The sequence below is a fragment of the Chiloscyllium punctatum genome, chromosome 25 (assembly GCF_047496795.1).
Source record: "Chiloscyllium punctatum isolate Juve2018m chromosome 25, sChiPun1.3, whole genome shotgun sequence".
Taxonomy (NCBI): Eukaryota; Metazoa; Chordata; class Chondrichthyes; order Orectolobiformes; family Hemiscylliidae; genus Chiloscyllium; species Chiloscyllium punctatum.
Genome location: NC_092763.1, coordinates 66,618,827 through 66,640,246, shown reverse-complemented (window position 1 = coordinate 66,640,246; position 21,420 = coordinate 66,618,827). Strand labels below are relative to the sequence as shown.

At 39.5% G+C, this 21,420-nt stretch overlaps 1 protein-coding gene across 4 annotated transcripts in view; it reads left to right on the top strand.

The window, feature by feature from the left end:
• The window catches only part of eda (ectodysplasin A), a 279,217-nt gene extending 258,411 nt beyond the window's left edge, over positions 1-20,806 (top strand). Inside the window, exons 7-8 of one of the 4 annotated variants that reach the window (XM_072595466.1) lie at positions 3,859-3,989; positions 18,887-20,806. In XM_072595466.1, the coding sequence (XP_072451567.1) occupies positions 3,859-3,989; positions 18,887-19,132 (377 nt within the window). In that variant the 3' untranslated portion in view covers positions 19,133-20,806. The remainder of the gene's footprint in view (positions 1-3,858; positions 3,990-18,886) is intronic. The other 3 variants (XM_072595465.1, XM_072595464.1, XM_072595462.1) reach the window with 3 other exon arrangements.
• The last annotated feature ends 614 nt before the right edge of the window (positions 20,807-21,420 follow it).

Below are 21,420 nucleotides of genomic sequence, written 5' to 3'. Positions count from 1 at the left end.
ATAGGGAATTTGTGTGTGGAGTCTGAGGAGATAGGGGAAGCCCTAAATGAGTTTTTTGCTTCTGTCTTTACAAAAGAAATGAACTTTGCAGTGAATGAAACCTTTGAAGAGCAGGTGTGCATGCTGGAATGGATAGAGATAGAGGAAGCTGATGTGCTGAAAATTTTGTCAAACATTAAGATCGACAAGTCGCCAGGCCCGGACCAGATTTGTCCTCGGCTGCTTTGGGAAATGAGAAATGCAATTGCTTCATCACTTGCGAAGAGTTTTGCATCCTCACTCTCCACTGGAGTCGTACCTGAGGACTGGAGAGAGGCAAATGTAATTCCTCTCTTCAAGAGAGGAAATAGGGAAATCCCCGGCAATTACAGACCAGTAAGTCTCATGTCTGTCGTCTGCAAGGTGTTAGAAAGGATTCTGCGGGATAGGATTTATGACCATCTGGAAGAGCATGGCTTGATTAAATGCAGTCAACACGGCTTTGTGAGGGGCAGGTCATGCCTCACAAACCTTATCGAGTTCTTTGAGGATGTGACTAGAAAAGTTGATGAGGGTCAATCTGTTGGTGTGGTGTATATGGACTTCAGCAAGGCATTTGATAAGGTTCCCCATGGTAGGCTCATTCAGAAGGCCAGGAGGAAAGAGATACAGGGGAACTTAGCTGTCTGGATACAGAATTGGCTGGCCAACAGAAGACAGCGAGTGGTAGTAGAAGGAAAATATTCTCCTGGAAGTCTGTGGTGAGTGGTGTTCGACATGGCTCTGTCCTTGGGCCTCTACTGTTTGTAATTTTTATTAATGACTTGGATGAGGGGATTGAAGGATGGGTTAGCAAGTTTGCAGACGACACAAAGGTTGGATGTGTCATTGACAGTATAGAGGGCTGTTGTAGGCTGCAGCGGGACATTGACAGGATGCAGAGATGGGCTGAGAGATGGCAGATGGAGTTCAACCTGGATAAATATGAGGTAATGCATTTTGGAAGGTCAAATTTGAAAGCTGAGTACAGGATTAAGGATAGGATTCTTGGCAGTGTGGAGGAACAGAGGGATCTTGGTGTGCAGGTACATAGATCCCTTAAAATGGCCACCTAAGTGGACAGGGTTGTTAAGAAAGCATATGTTGTTTTGGCTTTCATTAACAGGGGGATTGAGTTTAAGAGTCGTGAGATCTTGTTGCAGCTTTATAAAACTTTGGTTAGACCGCACTTGGAATACTGCGTCCAGTTCTGGTCGCCCTATTATAGAAAAGACATGGATGCTTTGGACAGGGTTCAGAGGAGGTTTACCAGGATGCTGCCTGGACTGGAGGGCTTATCTTATGAAGAGAGGTTGACTGAGCTCGGACTTTTTTCATTGGAGAAAAGGAGGAGGAGAGGGGACCTAATTGAGGTATACAAGATAATGAGAGGCATAGATAGAGTCGATAGCCAGAGACTTATTTCCCAAGGTAGAAATGACTAACACAAGGGGTCATAGTTTTAAGCTGGTTGGAGGAAAGTATAGAGGGGATGTCAGAGGCGGGTTCTTTACACAGAGAGTTGTGAGAGCATGGAATGCATTGCCAGCAGCAGTTGTGGAAGCAAGGTCATTGGGGACATTTAAGAGACTCCTAGACATGCATATGGTCACAGAAATTTGAGGGTGCATACATGAGGATCAATGGTCGGCACAATATCGTGGGCTGAAAGGCCTGTTCTGTGCTGTACTGTTCTATGTTCTATGTTCTAAATGCTGCGCAGGGATATGGCGAAAAGACAGGAGATTGGTATTAGGTAACTATAACGATTCTGTGATTTGTCTGAAAAAAGCTGTTATCTGAATACTGAACTTGGAAATATTTTAAATGAAGGCTAGTCCTCTAGATCTCCATTCTCCTGAACAATTTTTTAAAATAATCTGGATATGTCCAATAGTTACATGAGTTCCAGTTGCATTAAATCTGACGATAAAGTATCAGATGATCTACTGACAAGATGATCTCCTTAAAGTGGTTAGCGGCTGCCGAGTAAGAAAATATGTTTCTTTTTGTAGCTGATACAAAGTGGTTAGGGTACTCATTAGTAGGAATAGGATTTAAAACCTGGCTACTTTAGATACAGTGGTAAATCTATTGCTTTTATTCACTTGTCAAAAGTAAATCCTGACTGAATGACTGCATTCACTAAATATCTAATTGCTGGATGAGGGTGGCGGTTAAAGACGAGGGTGGAGATGGTAGATTTTGAAATATGAGCTGTAAGCCCGAGGCAAATGCAAAATGCTGAAGATGTTTGAAATCTGTAACAAAAACAGAAAATGCTGAGGATGCTCAATAGCTAGGTTTCCTCTAATTTCTCAAGCCAGTGCATGGAATGCCACGATCTCTAAGTGGCAGAGCCTGGAGAAACTGGAAATGAATGTTACATTATGTCAGTCAGCATCCATAGATCCTCAGAGTAGAGCTTAGGAATAAAAAGTAGTTGAATCTTGAATACAGTGCTTGAGAGTGTAATTGAGGCAGGTTGACAAGGCTGTGTTTCTTGTTGTCATTCTGGTGCCTAGGGCCTGTCCAGTGGCCTCTGTGTTTTCCACGGATGCTGCCTGTCTTGCTGAGGGTTTCTAAGGTTTACCTGATCTTTAATTCCATTGTTGACTGACAAAAAAACTGACCTTGTAATCCCCCTTCACAAAGAATCTTCTGAATGAAGTGATTACGCTAACATAAACAAGACTCCTGATTTTATGGCTTCACGTGCTACTTTAACTAAATGTTGAGTGTACTGTTTGATCAGAGCCATCAAACATGGGTTTTAAAAGATATTCAGATGTGACTGTAAGCTGGAGATGGCAATTCCCAAATGACTGTTGTAAAGTAAACCTTGAACAAACAATTACTTTAGTGCAGTTGTTACCCTATTCTTGTTCATGCAGATTGTTCTAGAAAGGCAATGGAGATAATTAACTTTCCAAAACCCCTTACTTAAAAGTCAAGAAATTAAAACTTGAGCCAGCTGATCAGGTCCAAAGGACATGTTTTTTAACAGTTTGTCAGGTAATTATTAAATCATTCCTCCATATTTCAATTTCCAAAAGTAACCTTAAAGTAATCATGATAGACCATGAAACAATGATTGAAAAGGTTTAATTTTACTTTACCCGAATAATATTCTTGTTTTAATCTGCTAAGTGACCAAAACCATATGTTAAACAACTATTGCTTCCAACAGTATTTGGAAAACTGGGCTTAACAATATACTGAGCAAAGTCCTTTAATCTTTCTTCATATTTGCACAAGATTTAAAAGGCAGTTAAAACTTAGTTTAGAGATAAAGCAGCAAAGTAATAAGGCGTAACTGATTTATTAAGGAGTCAACAGAGAATTATTTCCATACATCTGTTTTAACCATGCAGAGTTGCTCATTGAAAATTAACCAAAAACAATGAATTACAACATAATGCTCAAAAGGATGTCAGTTTCTTCGCAGGAAATAGATAGGGTATTTTGATTGAAAAAGTGCAACCCAATTCTTAAGTAGCTCAGGTTCCAAGAATAAAATGGTCATTGTGTACTAATTGACACTCTCACTCAAAATAATCGAGGGAATGAGCATTAGTGTTGAAAGTGGTATTATTGTGAGAGAATTAGATATTTATTTAATGTTGGACATGAACCCATGCATTTCAAATAAGGGGCAACGCATTTCATTTTAGAATGAAGATGTTATCAAATTTCCAGGAATTGACCTGCTCTTCATCATTGAAACCATGAGTCTGGTGCATGTGTAACAATAGCAATGTTAGCTGTTTGTGTTTTTTTGCTTTAGAACTTCTCTGAATATTTTTCCATATATTGAGTGACTGCCCTTCTCACGCTGAGATCTCATAGGTGGTGTTCTGGCTGACTGGGTCCGATCTTCACTGAGTCATAAAGTCTTCCGGTTGCACAGCCGAAGTGGACAGCTGGAGGTACTCGTGGATGGCACCTACTTCATCTATAGTCAGGTAGAAGTGAGTACGGTCTTGTCCCTAATGACTAGCTGCTGGGACGTGCTGGGGTGGTTGCTGCTTGGTTTCTGTTATCCATCTGTCAAAATCAGCAGTTTCTAATAAATGATGAGCTACTGTCAATTCAGAACAAATAAATCAAATTCTGTCATTCTGCACAAACACACCAACTTTGAAACACTCACCGGTGTTACGTCTCACAACAATTTCCACTGTGATGCACACAATCAGCCCATGCTTGCAAATCTCAGAATATGATGTCCAACATTACACCATTGGACTTGATAAACAATCCCAAGTTTGCAAAGAATTATACTAGCAACCAATTTAAGATTATCAGTTGGGATTATATCATAGCTCACTTTGCTAGCTAGAAGCTACATATATTTATAATCTGGGAAATACCATCTCCAGGAAAATTGTACATCTCTATGATCAAACTTGGTCAGATATAGCAAATCAAAGGGTATAATCAAGACAAGAGAACAAAATAGTAAAATGGGAAATTAAAGTATTGAAATGACAGGAAGGAACAGGAGGAATAAAGCTAAGTAAACACTGACAATCAAGACTAGATATTACAAAGAAAACAAAAAGGTAAAATTAAAGGCTCTGTATCTGAATGTGCATAACATTTACAAGAAAGTAAATGAATTGATAGCACACATTGAAGTAAGCAAATGTGATCTGACAGCCGTTACAGAACGTGGTGTATGGTGACAAGAGTTAATTCCTGATTATTGATATTCAACAAGAATGCTGAGCAATGGCAGAGGATGTAACTGTTTATCAAGGATAACATTGGCACAGTAGTTGGAAATGGCTCAGCTCAGCAGATTTGAAAGTGGAATTGGTTTGAGTGAAGCTAAGGAATATTAGAGGAAGGAAGTCACTCGAGCGAGTAATCAATAGGCTCCCTTACAGTAGCTACAATATAGGCCGAACTATGCAATCAAAATATTATGTAGTGTGAAAGGGTCAGCAACAATATAGGTGACTATAATGTACATATCAACTAGAAAATTGGATTGGCACGAGTAAACTGAGTAAGTGTTCATATTTGCCATTGTCAGATCAGCTATGAGCTTTTCAAATGGTTTAGTGGTATTATTGCTGGTCTGTTAATCCAGCGAGCAAACTAATGCTCTAGCACCCTGGTTCAAATCCTGCCACAGCAGATGGTTCACTAATGTCCTTGAAGGAAGGAAACTCCTATCCTTACCTGGTCTGGCTTATATGTGACTCCAGACCCAGAGCAACGTATTTGACAATGTAACTGGCCTTTAGGAAATAAATGTGATTCATCTTGTGAATGAATGAAAAAAGTGTTTTCAAGACAGTTTCTTAGAGCAACAGTTTTCAGAACCAACCATACAGAGCAAGATATGTTAGTTTGGTTATTGTGGAAGGTGACAGGACTAATTAGTGATGGCAGAGTAAAGGAACTGACCATAATTACGGTTAAAATTTCTGTTCAGTTTGAATGGGAGAAGATTGGGTCTAAGACCAAGATTTTAAACATAAATAAGTGCAACTGTGTTGGTGTGTAAACTGAGCTAGCTGAACTGAACTGGAATACTAGGGAAAGGGATAAGTCAATAAGGAGGCATAGCAGAGTTTAAGGGGATAACTCAGAATGCTCATAATAAATGTATTCTGACTATGAAGTAAATTTCTAAGCTATCTGTGGTTAACTAAAGAAGTTAACAAAAGCATCAAACTTAATCAAAAAAGAGACAACTGTGCAAGAATGAGTGGAAGATCAGATGACTAGACATCATATAAAGGACAGCAGAGAATTTCTAAAAGGTTACTCAGAAGAATGAAATTAATGCTCAAGAAGATAGAAGCTAGAAATGTAAATTGGATAACAAGAGATTATGCAGATATTTAAAAGGAAAAGAGTAGGTAAACTAAGTGTTGCTCCTCTAGAGAATGGAGAGTTAATAGTGGATCAAAAGGGAATGGCTGAACAAATATTTTGCTTCTGTCTACATTTTGTATTCTTATGGATGCAATTTCTAATATCCAACTATTTTGCTTTCTATTCTTCACCTGCTCTTGAAGGAATGTCTTTCTACTGAATTTTTAGTAATTCCTTTTAATAAAAACATATATTAGCTTTTGTTTCCATTTTTGTCCATTGTGTTTATGGTCTTACAAAAGCAAATATTGCAGATGCTAGAAATCTGTGAAAACAGAAAATGCTGGAAATACTCAGCAGCTTCAGCAACTTCTATGGAGAGGGATAGTGCTAACATATTAGGTTGATGATGACCGTTCAACAGAACGGAGAAAAGATTTGAAATGTTAAATCTGTTTCTCTCTGCAGTTGCTGCCAGTCCGTACAAATGGTCACCCCATTCATATTTTGCAATTTTTACGAATAAGGGTGGACTTCTCCATCAGTACTATTTTTTGTATTACTTGTAACCTTAAGAATATTCAGTTTCCAGCCTTTTCCCCCCCAACAATAGCCTACATTCATATGTCCATTATTAACAGAGTAAAATGTCCAATGGGACATAAATGTTATCAAATAGGATACAATACTAAGCTTCATAAGCAGATAGTAGAGCAGGTGACAAAAAGCTGATAGAAGTTAGATTGAGATAATTCCTTATGGTTAGTGTCAGTGTTAGAGAGAGGTAGAGAGTTTTAAGGAGTGAATTCCAGAGCTTAGAACCAAAGGCACAACTGCCAGTTGTGCAGTGATCACAACTGGAGACTCTTCCCTGCTGTTATTAGATTTCTGAGTGGGCTTCTGAAACTTCAAATCAAATATTGATCTTCCTTTTGTGAATCATTTTCACACCCATAACTTTGTATTCCTCGCTCTATTCAATCACCCTATGATCTTTGTATGTTATGATCTGACGGTACTGCACACAACACAAAACATTTCACTGTACTTAGGTACATGCAACAATAATAAATCAAATCAAATCAAAGATGCCTTAGAGGCTGGAGATGGAGGAGTGGTTTTGGGGGGCTTACAGAGATAGAGGGAGGCAGGCTCATGCCTCCTTATTGACCTATCCCTTTCCCTAGTATTCCAGTTCAGTTCAGCTAGCTCAGTTTACACACCAACACAGTTGCACTTATTTATGTTTAAAATCTTGGTCTTAGACCCAATCTTCTCCCATTCAAACTGAACAGAAATTTTAACCGTAATTATGGTCAGTTCCTTTACTCTGCCATCACTAATTAGTCCTGTCACCTTCCACAATAACCAAACTAACATATCTTGCTCTGTAGTTGGTTCTGAAAACTGATAAAAAAATTTAAAGTGAAGCTTTGTTTCACTGGAAGCCAGTGTAGGTCAGCGATGGTTAGAACCAACTAGTTACAGGCAACAGTCACTCGGATGGATCTGTTTTAAAAGTGCTTATCTTGAGTTATTGAATTGGTGCCACAGGCAATCAACAAGAAGCAGCAAAATACTGGGTTTCCATTCAGTACTCTGCAGTTTAAGAGATTTAAAATTTATTATTAATTGCAGCCTGTGAAATTGTTTCTTGGAGACAGATGGTCAGTCAGCAGCTTGACAATCTATGTCAATAGTCAGTTTCCTCCCTGTTCATATTATGTTTAAAGCAAGCCAAGCAGCATTGTTATGACACACGTCTGGAACAGGTGGGACTTGAGCTCGGTCATTACAACTCAGAGATAGGGAAACTTCCACCATGTCACGAGAGCCCTTTTCCTCCCTGTTCACATACTTGTCACCTTATTGGCATCAGCTGCAGACCATCTCCCAGATTGTGCAAGCAAATTGATTCATCTAGTTTACATTCCTTTTAAAACAAATAGTCTGAGTTTTTCCCCATGTGTCTGTGTTTTCTATATTATAACCAGGTTCAGAAGGGTTCTTCTGGCACAGTGGTAGTATCCCTATTCTGAACTTGAACATCTGGCTTCAAATCACACTCATTCCTGCAATGTGTCATAACATGACCAACCAGGTAGGTTAAAAGTTCAAGAATGAATGCTAACCAGACTCAATGGACTTTGGAGTATTTTAGAATTAATTTCTGACAACTAATATTTTGCATTTGAACTTTGAGGGTGTTTTTTAATCCCACAACTTGCAACTAAGAAAAAGACATAAATCTTAGAAAGTAATAGTTAATTTTGAATGCTTCCCTTACTGCATTTTCCCATGATTAATTGTCTTCCTACTCTGAGGATGTTAAGTCTTGAGCACCAGGGGTTTTAATTCCTAATGATTGTAACTAACATGTGAACAAGTTGGTAGACTGCAGGGTATACTCACATATTCACTTTTAGTATTGATAATTTGATAATGACCTGTTATGGGCTGACCACTTTCCACATCCTGTGGTTGCTGAGGCCAAGTTATTGGCCTCTGGTTGAGATCAGGAGTTTTACTGTTTTGTAATGATCAGGTACTCACTGGATAGACAAAGTGAGTCAATTAAGCTTCTCGCTGTTTCAACATTTTTAGTACCTTCCTTTACTTATATGCAATGTAACCTGAGCAACCATATAAAATAGAGATAAATGTGCACAAATCAATGTATAAACCAAATCCTGCATTGATGTGATGCTTCTTCTGAATTTAAGATGACCCACTTTGCAAGAGGATTACCTATGACTTATATTCCCAATCATGGGCTGCAAGGTAGTTATGTTAGTTTCCATTTCCATTTTCCCTTCCAAATGAAATGATGATTAGCCACCTTTTTGAACTGTCGCAGTCCATGTACAGTTGGTAAAGCTCAGACAGTTATTTATAGTGAGCTTTGATACTGAGTAATAGTCAGAGAGCAGCTAAGACATTGCTGGATCTGATTACAAATTTAGGCCAGACAAGGTAAAGATGGCAGATTTTCTTTCCAAGAGGACATTGGGAAATTGGATAGCTTTTTATAATAATCCAGTAGTCTCATCTTCATCATGACTGACACGAGTTTATAAATCTGGTAACAGGTCCATTATGCTAACAGCACGGTGGGTCAGTGGTCAGCACTGCTGCCTCACAGCGCTCGGGACCCGGGTTTGATTCCCACCTTGGGCAACTGCCTATGTGCAGTTTTCAAATTCTCCCCGTCTCTGCATGGGTTTCCTCCGGGTGCTCTGGTTTCCTCCCACAATCCAAAGATGTGCAGGTTAGGTGAATTGGCCATGCTGAATTGCCCATAGTGTGAGGTGCATTAGTCAGGGTTAAATGTTGGGGATAGCGCTGAGTGGTTTACTCTTCAGAGGATCGGTGTGGGCTTGTCCATAGTGTTAGGTGCCTTAGTCAGGGGTAAATGTTGGGGAATAGGGCTGGGTGGGTTACTCTTCAGAGGATCGGTGTGGGCTTGTTGGGCCGAACGGCCTGTTTCCATACTGTAGGTAATCTAATCTAACACAGAAATGCAGCCACTGTTGCTTAGGTTGGCAGCTAGTTTGCATACAGTAAATCTCAAAAACGACACATGAAATGATCAAATTGATTGTGAATTAGATCAAATATATGATCAATTCATTGTGTGCTTTGTTGAGGATGGAGCATTGACCAGCGCACCAATATGATTGTCTGCACTTGAGTGCTACCATGGAACTTTGTGAACCACCTGTTCTAAAATGCAGTGCACCTCGCAATCAAAACTAAGTGAGATATCATTTTACATAACGTGCTCAAGTCTGAGGTGCAACTTGAATCCATTAGTTTCGAGGTGAATGTTTTCCCAGTTTGATAATGGCACAATATAGATTAGTAATGCCTTAAGACAGTAATGAAGAATCAATGATGTTTCACATATGTAAAAAGATGAAATTGATACAAATAAACTCCATCGTTCTCTGAAGGAAGTAGTATGACTAAATCAGCACTTTTCATTAGGATAGTACATTCACAAGAAAGACCAGCATTTATTCAATGGCAAATCACATCTCTAATCATGAATAAATTCTTTTGGAGTTGCAAGCATTATTGTTGTTAAGGACAGCAAAATATAATTCCTAGAAAAACTGTAAAAGAGCGAATGACTCAGATGGCTTCCAAAAATGATCTTTTCTCAAGCTGCACTTGTTTTGTTGGAAAGCACAGAGAGACAGAGCTCATATTTTGTTTTATATCAGAAGCAGATGCCTCCTGAATGAGTGATAACTGGTGATGAAAATCGTGCAACTAATAGGAAACAACATCCAACTCATTACCACACTGATCTGGGAATAATATTGATCTTGGACTCCATCAGAGGCTGGACATAATCCGGAAATATGTTTACCATTTTCAAAAGGATCAAAATAATCCCCAATAGATAAATTTAGCGTAACACAAGCTGTACTTTGCTGAACATATTTGTTCTTTAAATCAACTTTAGAAAGATGGTAGAGCACCCCTTTGTTCAACTCCTGATGAATGGGAGTCGCAGGAATGAATTGACCAAATATCAGTTTCAGGATTCCATGTCAAATTTCCTGATGAGTTGACCTTTCTTTTAACCATTTTTAAAAGCAAGTACACAAAAGAATAAGGCAGTTTTTTAATGAATAAAAATGCCAGCTATTCAGATACATTCCTAAACTACAATATGGCCTGACGATTAAAAATTTCCTGGCCCGTTTACCAAAGGTCTTGAATGTGGTCTGAGACAACAATTAGTTATTACCTTCAAGACTCAACATGGATCAAAGACCCCAAACATTGAATTCTGTCCTCCAGTGAGATTTAATTTTTGCCAAATTTTATGATCCCAGCTGATGGTGATACTGGATGGGTAAGATCCCAAAGTAAAATATAGCTTATGAGACCACAGGTTTAATTTTCAGTATTTGCTTGCTATCATGGTCAGTCACTGTCATATCCACAAGAGGTTGCCAATGTTCTTTTAACAAAGAAGATCAAAGTTAATTACAAAGAAATGTTTGAAGTTGTCTTAGTACAAGCATCAGAAATAAAGATTCAGCACTTAGAGTGAGAGTCATAGCACAGAAACAGACCTTTTGGTCCAACTCGTCCATGCCGACCAGATATCTTCAATTAATCTGGTCCCATTTAGCAGCATTTGGCCCATATCCCTCTAAGCCCTTCCTATTCATGTACCCATCCAGATACCTTTTAAATATTGTCATTGTACCTAACCACAATCTTCTCTTTACTGAAACTGCTGTGAATATCCACATTTAATCCCTCTGTACTTGCCTTCTTTCTGGCAAACCTCTGTTTTCAGTTCAATGGTGTCTTTTGTTGATGTTTCTTTCTGAGAGCCTGATGAAAACCTCTAACACAGCTCATTTATTTCTCAACATGGATTTCTTTAACTTCTGTTTCACAGCTTTCAGTTTCTGGAGTTTTTTTATCCTTGATATTAAACCATTTAGAATGTCTGTTTGGCCCAATCTGCTTTGGAACCTGCCAAGCAATTAGCATCTTTGCTGCCATAGACCTGATCTGATGGAAGCCTGCATACCCACTGAAATGAACATGCATGCTCATTAACCCTCTCCGTGCAGTACTCCCTTTCTAATGGAGACTGTTTCTGTTTCTGTCTCCCTGCATCAGACAACATCTTGTTGCTGGGCAGTGGCCCAATTTTATTGTCTATAATAAAGTTTTGTTAATTTAAGCACTGGAGTGATTTGAACAACCTCATTTAAATCCATTGAACCAAATTTTCAGATACCGACCATCACTACGGAACTCAAAGATGAGATTAAGTCCCCCCTTAGAAATTAGACTTAAATGTTGTGCTGTTCACTTTAGACCTCAAATTTCCATGTAATAATAATAACATACCATAAGTCTTCATCTCACAAATGCTAATTCATATGTTAGTTTCATGTTTTTTGCATTTAGACTTATATTTTTGTCTGCCATTGGCACTCTGGAAAGATGATTTACTATAAACACAACCTCTCTCTTTGCCTTCTGTTGGATGACACCCTTACTATGTAATTTCTTCCACCTTCAATCTAATTTTGATCCTTCCTTTTGGTTCAATTTGATATTGTGCTCCTTTTCAACAGAATAACACCAATCACATTTCTACATCTCTTCAGTAAGGAATAATATTTGTTTCAAAAGATTAACCCTTTGTCCACAGATGCTGCCAGAACTGTTAAGTGTCCAATATTTTCTGTTCATGTTTCAAATTTCCAACATTCATAGTATTAGGAGTATTTGTTAGGAGTTAAGTATTCAACTTCATTAAATTGCTCTACAGAGACTGGAAAATGATGAATAAATAGCTGCTTCATGCAATTGTGAATATGAGAAATCTGGGTCCCTTTAAGGGTGAACCACAACAATTCCAGAATTGCTTCAGAGCAGATGAGGCTCCTTGGACTTTGTATTCAAGAGCTCAGTTCTTGTAGCTTGTTCTCTGGGTGATGGGTAAATTTGATGATGAGTTTGTTAACAAAGCAACAAAGATCCAGTTTCTGGTAGTGAGATTCTGAACAGGGAGAGGATCCATAAGGGCATTGTGCCAAACTACAATGAACCAGTTGTAAATCTCTGAAAATCTTTTGCTGCCTAATTCAACATATGGATACTGGTCTGTTACACAACAAAAGTCTAAAATGTTGTTGTGGAAAAGGTTTTTCACAAGGTGAAACATGTGGAGTGATACTTCTTTTTAATTTAAGCAACTACTGAAATTTTAATGTCAGTTATAAGTTAGGCACACATACACGAAGGGAGAAATACAAACATTGAAAGCAAGAAGGTATATTTCTTGGGGTGTGATTGCATCCTCTTGGAAAATTGAAATCACTACATTCTGGAACTCCCTTGACAAAAATATACTCCAGTCTCCTCAATGGTATAAAAAATAAGTGCACTATTGTATTGTCTCCTATACTCTCAGTCAATGCTAATAATTGACTCCAACTAAGACAGCTCAGTTAACGTACATATTCTACATCAGGAAGGGAATGGAAATGGGAAGGATGTCCCATCTGGGAAGTGACTCTGGCATAGCGAAGTAGATCGCAACTCAATTCAGTTTAGAATTCTTTACCTGGCTTGTCATTGTCAGCTGTATCTGCATGTCCTACAACCACACACCCTAGACACTGACTCTCCACACTAAGCCTCTCAGTGATGGATTATTCTGACCCTGCTTAGTAGGTTGCAGATAAAACCTGTATTTTTGTTTTTAGTGAATACAGAACCATAGTTGATGAGTATTACTGGCATGCACTGCCTGGTCAAAGTACCACACTGGCAGAAACCCAACAGGGTAGCTATCTGCTCAGTTAACCTGCCCCATTTCACTGCCTATGATTGTGGTCTGTGAGAGAGTGGAGGTCTGGGATAAGATGCAGTATTCCGAACAGCCACATAAAGTTCGTGAAGTCCTCCTCCTGTGGGATCATCCCAAAAGGCTCCAACATCCCACACTGTCACTATGAATATTTTAAAGAGATTTCTCACTGGAATACAACTCCCTAGTTAATATATCGAAAACAATTTTGTCAAAAACAAAGATATATGGTTGTGCCATCAATGCTTTTAAGAGTGTAGGACTGGATTAAGATCACAAAGAGTTGCTGGCAACTAAACAGAACTTCTGTTTATGTAGGAACACAGGCTTTTGTGGTTGCTCCTCAAATATTTCTGACACCAATTGTTCTTACAGATGTCCGGGCATGAGCTTCACACATTGTGTCTGTTCCCAGTGCAGCTGTTGGTTAGTCCTGTCTTGCAGAAACCTTGTAAACAATAAATAGAGGTTATAATACTTGCTCAAAGTGTGAATGCTTGCTTGGTAAGATATTTGTGGTATCCATTACAAATTCATGTAAAGGTTTTAAGTGTGGTGTAGCAGAAAGAATGTGGCACACAGAATATACTCCACAAAACAGTTAATACCTTCAGGATTTCCCAACCTTTCTCATTTCCTTCAGCCCAACAATCCTGTGAGATTTCAGCACCCCTGTCTTTCTGGTCACAAATATCCTAGATGCCTAGGTCCAAAGCTCTGGAATTCCTACTCTAAAACCCTCTGACTCACTTTCCTCCCTTAAGACTCTCCTTAAAGCCTAACTCTTAGGCCAAGCTTTTGATCAGCTGACTTAATGTCCCATTTCATTTGATAACTCTTCACTGGGGAGCCATCAAATGTTTTGTTATGTTAAAGGTCATTACATAAATGAAAAGTCAAAAATGTTAAGGTAAAATGGCATGGAAAGTAGCATGAATTTAAAAACTGATATAGTAATTGATTTTGAGATCTTGTGTTGGCAGTGTGGCGCTGGAAAAGCACAGTAGGTCAGGCAGCATCCCAGGAGCAGGAGAATCGACGTTTTGGGCTTAAGGCCTTCATCAGGAATGCTGAAGGACTTATGCCTGACTTGCTATGCCTTTCCAGCACCACATTCTCCACTCTGATCTCCAGCATCTAGAGTCTTCACTTTCTCCTTTTGAGATCTTATGGTATGCTTTCTGTGATAACAGTAGAACATCAAAAAAAATCACAGATTTAAAACAAAAGATGGGGGATGAAGATAATTTTCTTACAAATTGCAAACAATATTGTAGCTCAGCTGGCTGCTGACGCATACCTTTGAGCCAAGAAATCATTAGTCTGACAGAAGAAGCCTCGAAGGAAGAACAGGGAAAGTGTGTTCTTTTGACACTGACCACTGTATTTGTCTGCAGCAGTGGATGAGATGGTGAGAAACACACTGTTTAAAATGAAAACAGCAACAGCAGAGAATGTTGGCAAACCTTGCAAAGATTAAGCTTGGAACTAAACAAGAAAGAAACAAATTTATGCCTAGCTGATCTCCATACACTGTTTGATCTTCTTGTGATCTGTTTTTCATAACATGTCTGTGTCTTTTTGGATTTATGGTTTAAGAGTTTGCTGTAAAATAGTCAGAGCTCAGGCTAATGTTTATTTTAGTATGACTTTAAGTTCAATACATGCACCATTTGATCTGGCAAAATTTGCACACAATGTATGGAGATCAAAAATGTCAGATTCTCTTGGATGCAGAGGGTTAGCACATGGCAACACTCAAGTGATTCAGTTGTAGGTTGATACTCGCAGTTTTTCTGATCTGCTCTTGGTATTCCTCAATGCTCCTCATATTCCTGAGCTCCTGTGAATGACCTCCCAAGGATTTACCAGCATAAGGCACAAATGCATTTGGAGCAGTGTACCAGGTGAGAAAAGGATTGGCAAGGAGAGGAAATAATAGTAGGCAGATGTATTTACATTTTTTTCAAACTTCTCATGAAAGATATTTGACAGAGGTTTAAAAATATGCTTTTCGGTGTTGCCATTAGATTTTCAAAGGGATGTGTGCCAATAGAGAGAGCAATTCTGAACCTGATGAAGTTCATAGAGAAAAAAAATGTTAAACTGTAGTTTTCCCAAATTTAACATAATTTTCAGACCTTTGAGCAAAGGAACATGAAGAGGAAGGTCCAGGGGCGACGGGGTTTATGAAAGGTGCGCTGAGGAGTAAGGTAAAGGACAAACTTTGATGACACAGCATTCAATGGTCTTGACCTCCCACTCTGAAGTTCTGTTCCCTACGAGAGGGGAGTTCAAAGCTAGGGGGCATATTTTTAAAGTCATTAGATTCCCTACAGTATCGAAACAGGCCCTTTAGCCCAACAAGTCCATACCGACCCTCCGAAGAGTAACCCAGCCACCCTGATTAATGCACCTAGTACTATGAGCAATTTAGCATGGCCAGTTTAACCTCACTATCACATCTTTGGGTGTGCTGGTTAGGTGAAGTAGCCATGCTAAAGTGAGAAGAGAAAAATTTAAAAGTGACCTGAGGGACAACACGTGAGGGTTGTTCATGCATAGAATGAAGTGGTAGTTGCAGGTACAGTTACAATGTTTAAAACACATTTGGACAGGTACATGAATAAGAGGGGTTTGGTGAGGGCTGAGCCAAACGCAGACAAGTGGGTTTAGTTTAGTTTGGGAAACTTGATCAGCATGGGCAAGTTGGTACAAAGGGTCTGTTTCCGTGCTGTATGACTCTATATCTCCTAAACTCCTGCTAAGTTTCCAAACATCCATCTTTTTGTTCAAACTTCTGATGTCTTTCCTACCAAAATTCAGCATCCACTTCTTCATCTATTTTCTGTTGATGCCTTCAAGACATTGTTTCCTTGTGTGCTGGCCACCATCTTACAGTAAGTTGTGTTTGGTCTTTGAGCTACTGATGGGAACATATAGCATTGAAAATAAGGTGGTTAATTTTCTCTCTCTGTCCTGCCCTGACATGTGCTGCCTATTGTCTGTCCTTCTCCCTTTTTTATAAAGTGCCGTTGTTTTGAGTTTTTTCCTCTGAAGTTCCAAAACAATGCAACAGCATATAAAACAGTAATTACTGCTCCTAGAATTTGAGGAAATCACCTCCAACACCTAAAATACCTCTATAAAGGAGCAGCCTGTTACAGCCAGAAGTTAAAAGGCAACTGGATGGGTATATGAATAGGAAGGGTTTGGAGGGATATGGGTCGGGTGCTGGTAGGTGGGACTAGATTGGGTACTCCATTTTGGATTACCTAGAAGCCAATGTGGATTGATAAGGGCAGATCAGTAGATGTGATCTATATGGACTTCAGTAAGGTGTTCGACAAGGTTCCCCATGGGAGACTGGTTACCAAGGTTAGATCTCTTGGAATGCAGGGAAAACTAGCCATTTCGATACAGAACTGACTCGAAGGTAGAAGAGAGAGGGTGGTGGTGGAGGGTTGTTTTTCAGACTGGAGACATGTGACCAGTGGAGTGCCACAAGAATCAGTGCTGGGTCCACAACTTTTCGTCATTTATAGAAGTGATTTGGGTGTGAGCATAAGAGGTATAGTTAGTAAGTTTACAGATGACACCAAAATTGGAGTTGTAGTGGACAGTGAAGAAGGTGACCTCCGATTACAATGGGATCTTGACCAGAGATAGGCCAATGGGCTGAGAAGTGGCAGATGGAGTTTAATTTAGATAAATGTGAGGTGTTGCATTTTGGAAAAACAGATCTTAACAGGACTTATACACTTAATGGTAAGGTTCTGAGGAGTGTTGCTGAACAAAGAGACCTTGGAGTGCAGGTTCATAGTTCCTTGAAAGTAGAGGTGCAGGTAGATAGGATAGTGAAGAAGGCAGCTGGTATGCTTTCCTTTATTGGTCAGAGCATTGAGTACAGGAGTTGGGAGGTCATGTTGCAGCTGTACAGGACATTGGTTAGGCCACTTTTTGAATATTGTGTGCAATTCTGGTTTCCTTCCTTTCAGAAGGATATTGTGAAACTTGAAAGGGTTCAGAAAAGATTTACGAGGATGTTCCCAGGATTAGAGGATTTGAGCTATAGGGAGAGGCTTAACAGGCTGGGGCTGTTTTCCCTGGAGCATTGGAGGCTGAGGGGTGACCTCATAGAGGTTTACAAAATTATGAGGGGCGTGGATAGGGTAAATAGACAAAGTCTCTTCCCTGGGATGGGGGAGTCCAGAACTAGAGGGCATAGGTTTAGGGTGAGAGGGGAAAGATATAAAAGAGACCTAAGGGGCAACTGTTTCACGCAGAGGGTGGTACGTGTATGGAATGAGCTGCCAGAGGAAGTGGTGAAAGCTGGTATGATTGCAGCATTTAAAAGGCATCTGGATGAATATATGATTAGGAAGGGTTTGGAAGGATATGGGCTAGGTGCTGACAGGTGGGACAAGATTGGATTGGGATACCTGGTTGGCATGGACGGGTTGGACTGAAGGGTGTGTTTCCGTGTTGTACATCTCTATGACTCTAATTTTATGAAAAAATGGTGAAAACAGGATTTTTTTAATTGTGTGACTCTGATTTTGATATGGTTTGGTGTTGAGGTACAAGTTAGGTGTACTGGAACTTTAAGGGTGATTGGTACCTGTGAATGTACCAAGTTGTATATTACTGTTCTAAAGATTTAAAACCTAGATGAGGATGCTGGTGTGTTATATGCACTAAGCATTCATAAGTGAAGTGGTTGATTGCCATCTCTGAACTGAACTGCACAGAGTTGCTATGTCTTTGAACCTACTTCAGTCATGTTACCTGACCTTGGACAGCTTCATGACCTGTCCCCAGATTATGGAAAGTGTTGCTTTACCACAAAGAAAAGAATGCTACACTTAAAAAAAAAACAATAAAATTGAGTGAAAAATGCTCCGTTCTTAGGCTCTGACATGGTTCAGTTTGGAGAGAAACAAACATCAAACTTCCTAAAAAAAACCTTTGCCATCTGTGCTTCCTAATGGCCAAAATTGGGAAGAAATTTGCTGCTTGCTTTGGAGATGTTTTAACTAACCCCCAGTTGCAGGTGAGTTTTACGGTAATAATCAGACTGCTTTTAAGAATAGTGAGCAAGGACATTGTATGTCAGCATTTTCTATTGAAAAAGGATTAACTTGCATCGAAATGGATTTCCAGCCAGCAAGTGCAAAATGTTTCCGAAAGATTATCTCTTCTCTCTGAGTGGGATAACTGCTTGGAAATCACATGCTTGCCTTCTTGAATGAATCAGAAATCAGATGGTCCACTTAAGGGGAACCAAGTTCTTTCTTTTCGGTTTTAATGAATCTCTGGGTAGTTGGTTTCTTTGCTTTCCTCATTTAAAGTGGTTCTTGTTAAATGTGGTTGTGTACAGAGCTGATAAATTCAGCATGTTTTTGTTAATAATACTGCTTTTATTTCACTCAACACAGGACATCCAACACTCTCTACAATTTCCTGAGATCGCATTGCATTTATGGAACATAGCTATGCATTTCCCTTCGCTACAGAAGCAGATAATTTCCATTCTTCTCTGAAGTATCTTCAAAAATATAATATTATTTGTGGTGGACTAGAAAGGGGATTTTAGACAAGAAAAAAATGTAACAAATGAGAAGACGTAAATGTTCGCTGAGTACACAAAGTATTCACATTTTATTTTTCATATTTTAGGTTTACTACATTAACTTCACAGATTTCGCAAGTCACGAGGTGCTGGTGGATGATAAGCCATTCTTACAATGCACACGTAGCATTGAGAACCGCAAGTCAAAATTCAATACTTGCTACACTGCAGGAGTCTGCCTACTCAAGGCGAGGCAGAAGATCACAGTCAAAATGACATACGAAGATACGGTCGTTAACATGAGTCAACACACAACCTTCTTTGGAGCAGTGCGACTAAGTGACTCTCCATAGAATGGGATCCATGGGACTGCAGAGTGCATGGGAAAAGAAAAACTGACGAAGTACCCTGAAAGAAATCACCTAAGGATGAAATTGGAGTGCAGTGTTTAGGTGGAGGGGTAAAGAGTTAAAGACCAAAGGGAGTTTGGAGCAGAATTTCTTTTATTTACCCAAATCAAATAGTTTCCTGTTTTCCTGACATGCACTTGTGTGAACAAGCATAATTTACTTTGAGTTGTATTTGGAAGTCAGCAGGATGTGCACGAGTTCTGTCACCCTTGTAGCAAACTCTGTCGTCTGTTTCTCTTGATGAGTTTAGCACTGCATTACTAACCAGTTGGATTCCTGTAGTCCCTCTGGTCCCCAGGAGGGTGGAATAATGCAAATTATTCAACTGACATTGATGTTGCAGCTTTTGGTTCATTTTGCAAGCATGATGGATATGCAAACTGAAGGGAGGGAAGTGAGATACTCTTCATATGGATAAGAGAGAAATAATAATATCTTATCTTCTGAGCAACCCCGATATGTGGCCAGAAATGTGGAAGAAACATTTGAAAATTGAAACTTAGAGTAAATGCATTAATATTCTGCATGAATGAGGATAATAACTGTTTATGGGAGTGCAATTGAGGTTTGCCATGCAGGTTCTGCATTATGAAATACTGCTTGCAGTTTTGCACCATTTCACATAAGCGTTTCTTTTCTTATAATAGATTTAAATTTGAGGAGCGTTAATTCAAGAGTCTGATTAGTGAGAAAATGATCAGCCCTGAAGTTTTCTGTACAAAGATGGAATTGCTTTAAAAATACATTAGGACAGATTCTCAGCTTACTATTTGGATATGCAAATCAGGATGGGCCCCTAAGCAACCATACCAGTTTACTTCCTTCATTATTCATTCATTGGCTGCCAGCATTGGCATGGATCTGTTTTTATTGCCCATCCCTAACTGGCTTGGAAAAAAAAACTAATATTCACACAATACCAGGTTATAGCCCAATTGGTTTATTTGGAAGCTTTCAGAGAGTTGCTCCCTTGTCGGGTAGCAGGTGGAGCAGGATCATAGGAACAATTTATAAAGCTTGCACTTTCAAATAAACCTGTTGGACTTTAACCAGGTGTTGTGTGATTTTTAACTTTGGCCATCCTGGTCCAAGATCGGCTCCTCCACATCATGGCCTGGAAAAGGCAGTGATGAGCTACCTTCTTTAGCCTCTGCAGTCACTGAGGTGCAGAGATACCATTGGTGCAATTTGGAATGATGTTTCAGGATTTTGGCTCAGCGATACGGAAGAAGCAATAGTGTAATTTCAAGTAAGGATGATGTAACACTTCAAGGTGAACTTACAGGTGGTGATGTCCCCAAGCTTACACTGGACTTTTCCTTCACGATGGTAGAGGTTTTGGAAGATGATGTCAAAGGTGCATTGGTGTGTTGCTGTGGGCATCTTGTCAATGGCATGCATTGCTGCCCACTGTGTGTCAGTGGTGAAAGGAGTGAATGTTCAAAGTGATAGATGGGGTTCCAGTCAACCAAGTTGATTGTCCTGGTAACCAGCTTGAGTATTGTTTGAGCTCCATCCATCCAGCACTGCTAATTGAGACTCATAGAAGTGGGTCAGGAGGTAAGTGACACACTGCAGAATTCCTAGCATCTGAGTTGTTCTTGTAACCACAGTGTTTATATAACTGGTAATACCATTAAACATCAAATGCTAATGGCTAGATTTTCTCTCATTAGGATTGATCATTAACTGGCACTTGTATGGCAGAAATTTACTTGATTCATGAATCATAAGTTATCCAGGTCTTGCTGAATTTGTTTTATGGAAATGCTGGTGTTGGACGGGGTTGGACAAAGTCAGAAGTCACACGACACTAGGTTATGGTCCCAACAGGTTTATTTGAAATCACAAGCTTTCAGAGCTTAGCCCCTTCATCAGGTGACGACTTGACTATAATCTGGTGTCGTGTGACTTCTAACTTACTGAATTTGAGCCTAGACTGCTTCAGTATCTGAGGAGTCCCACATGGTGTGGAACATTGTGCAACCATCTGTGAACATCTCTACTTCTGACCTTATGATGAAGAGAAGATTGTTGATGAAGCAGCTCAAGATGGTTGGGGCTGGGAAACTACCCTGAGAAACACCTGAAGCGATGTCCTGGAGCTGAAATTATTGACTCATGCCACTATAATCAGCTTCTAATGTGTTTGGTATGACTGCGACCAGCACAGAGTTTTCCCCCTATTTCCCATTGAGTCTAATTTTGCTGGAGTCCTCAATGCCACACTC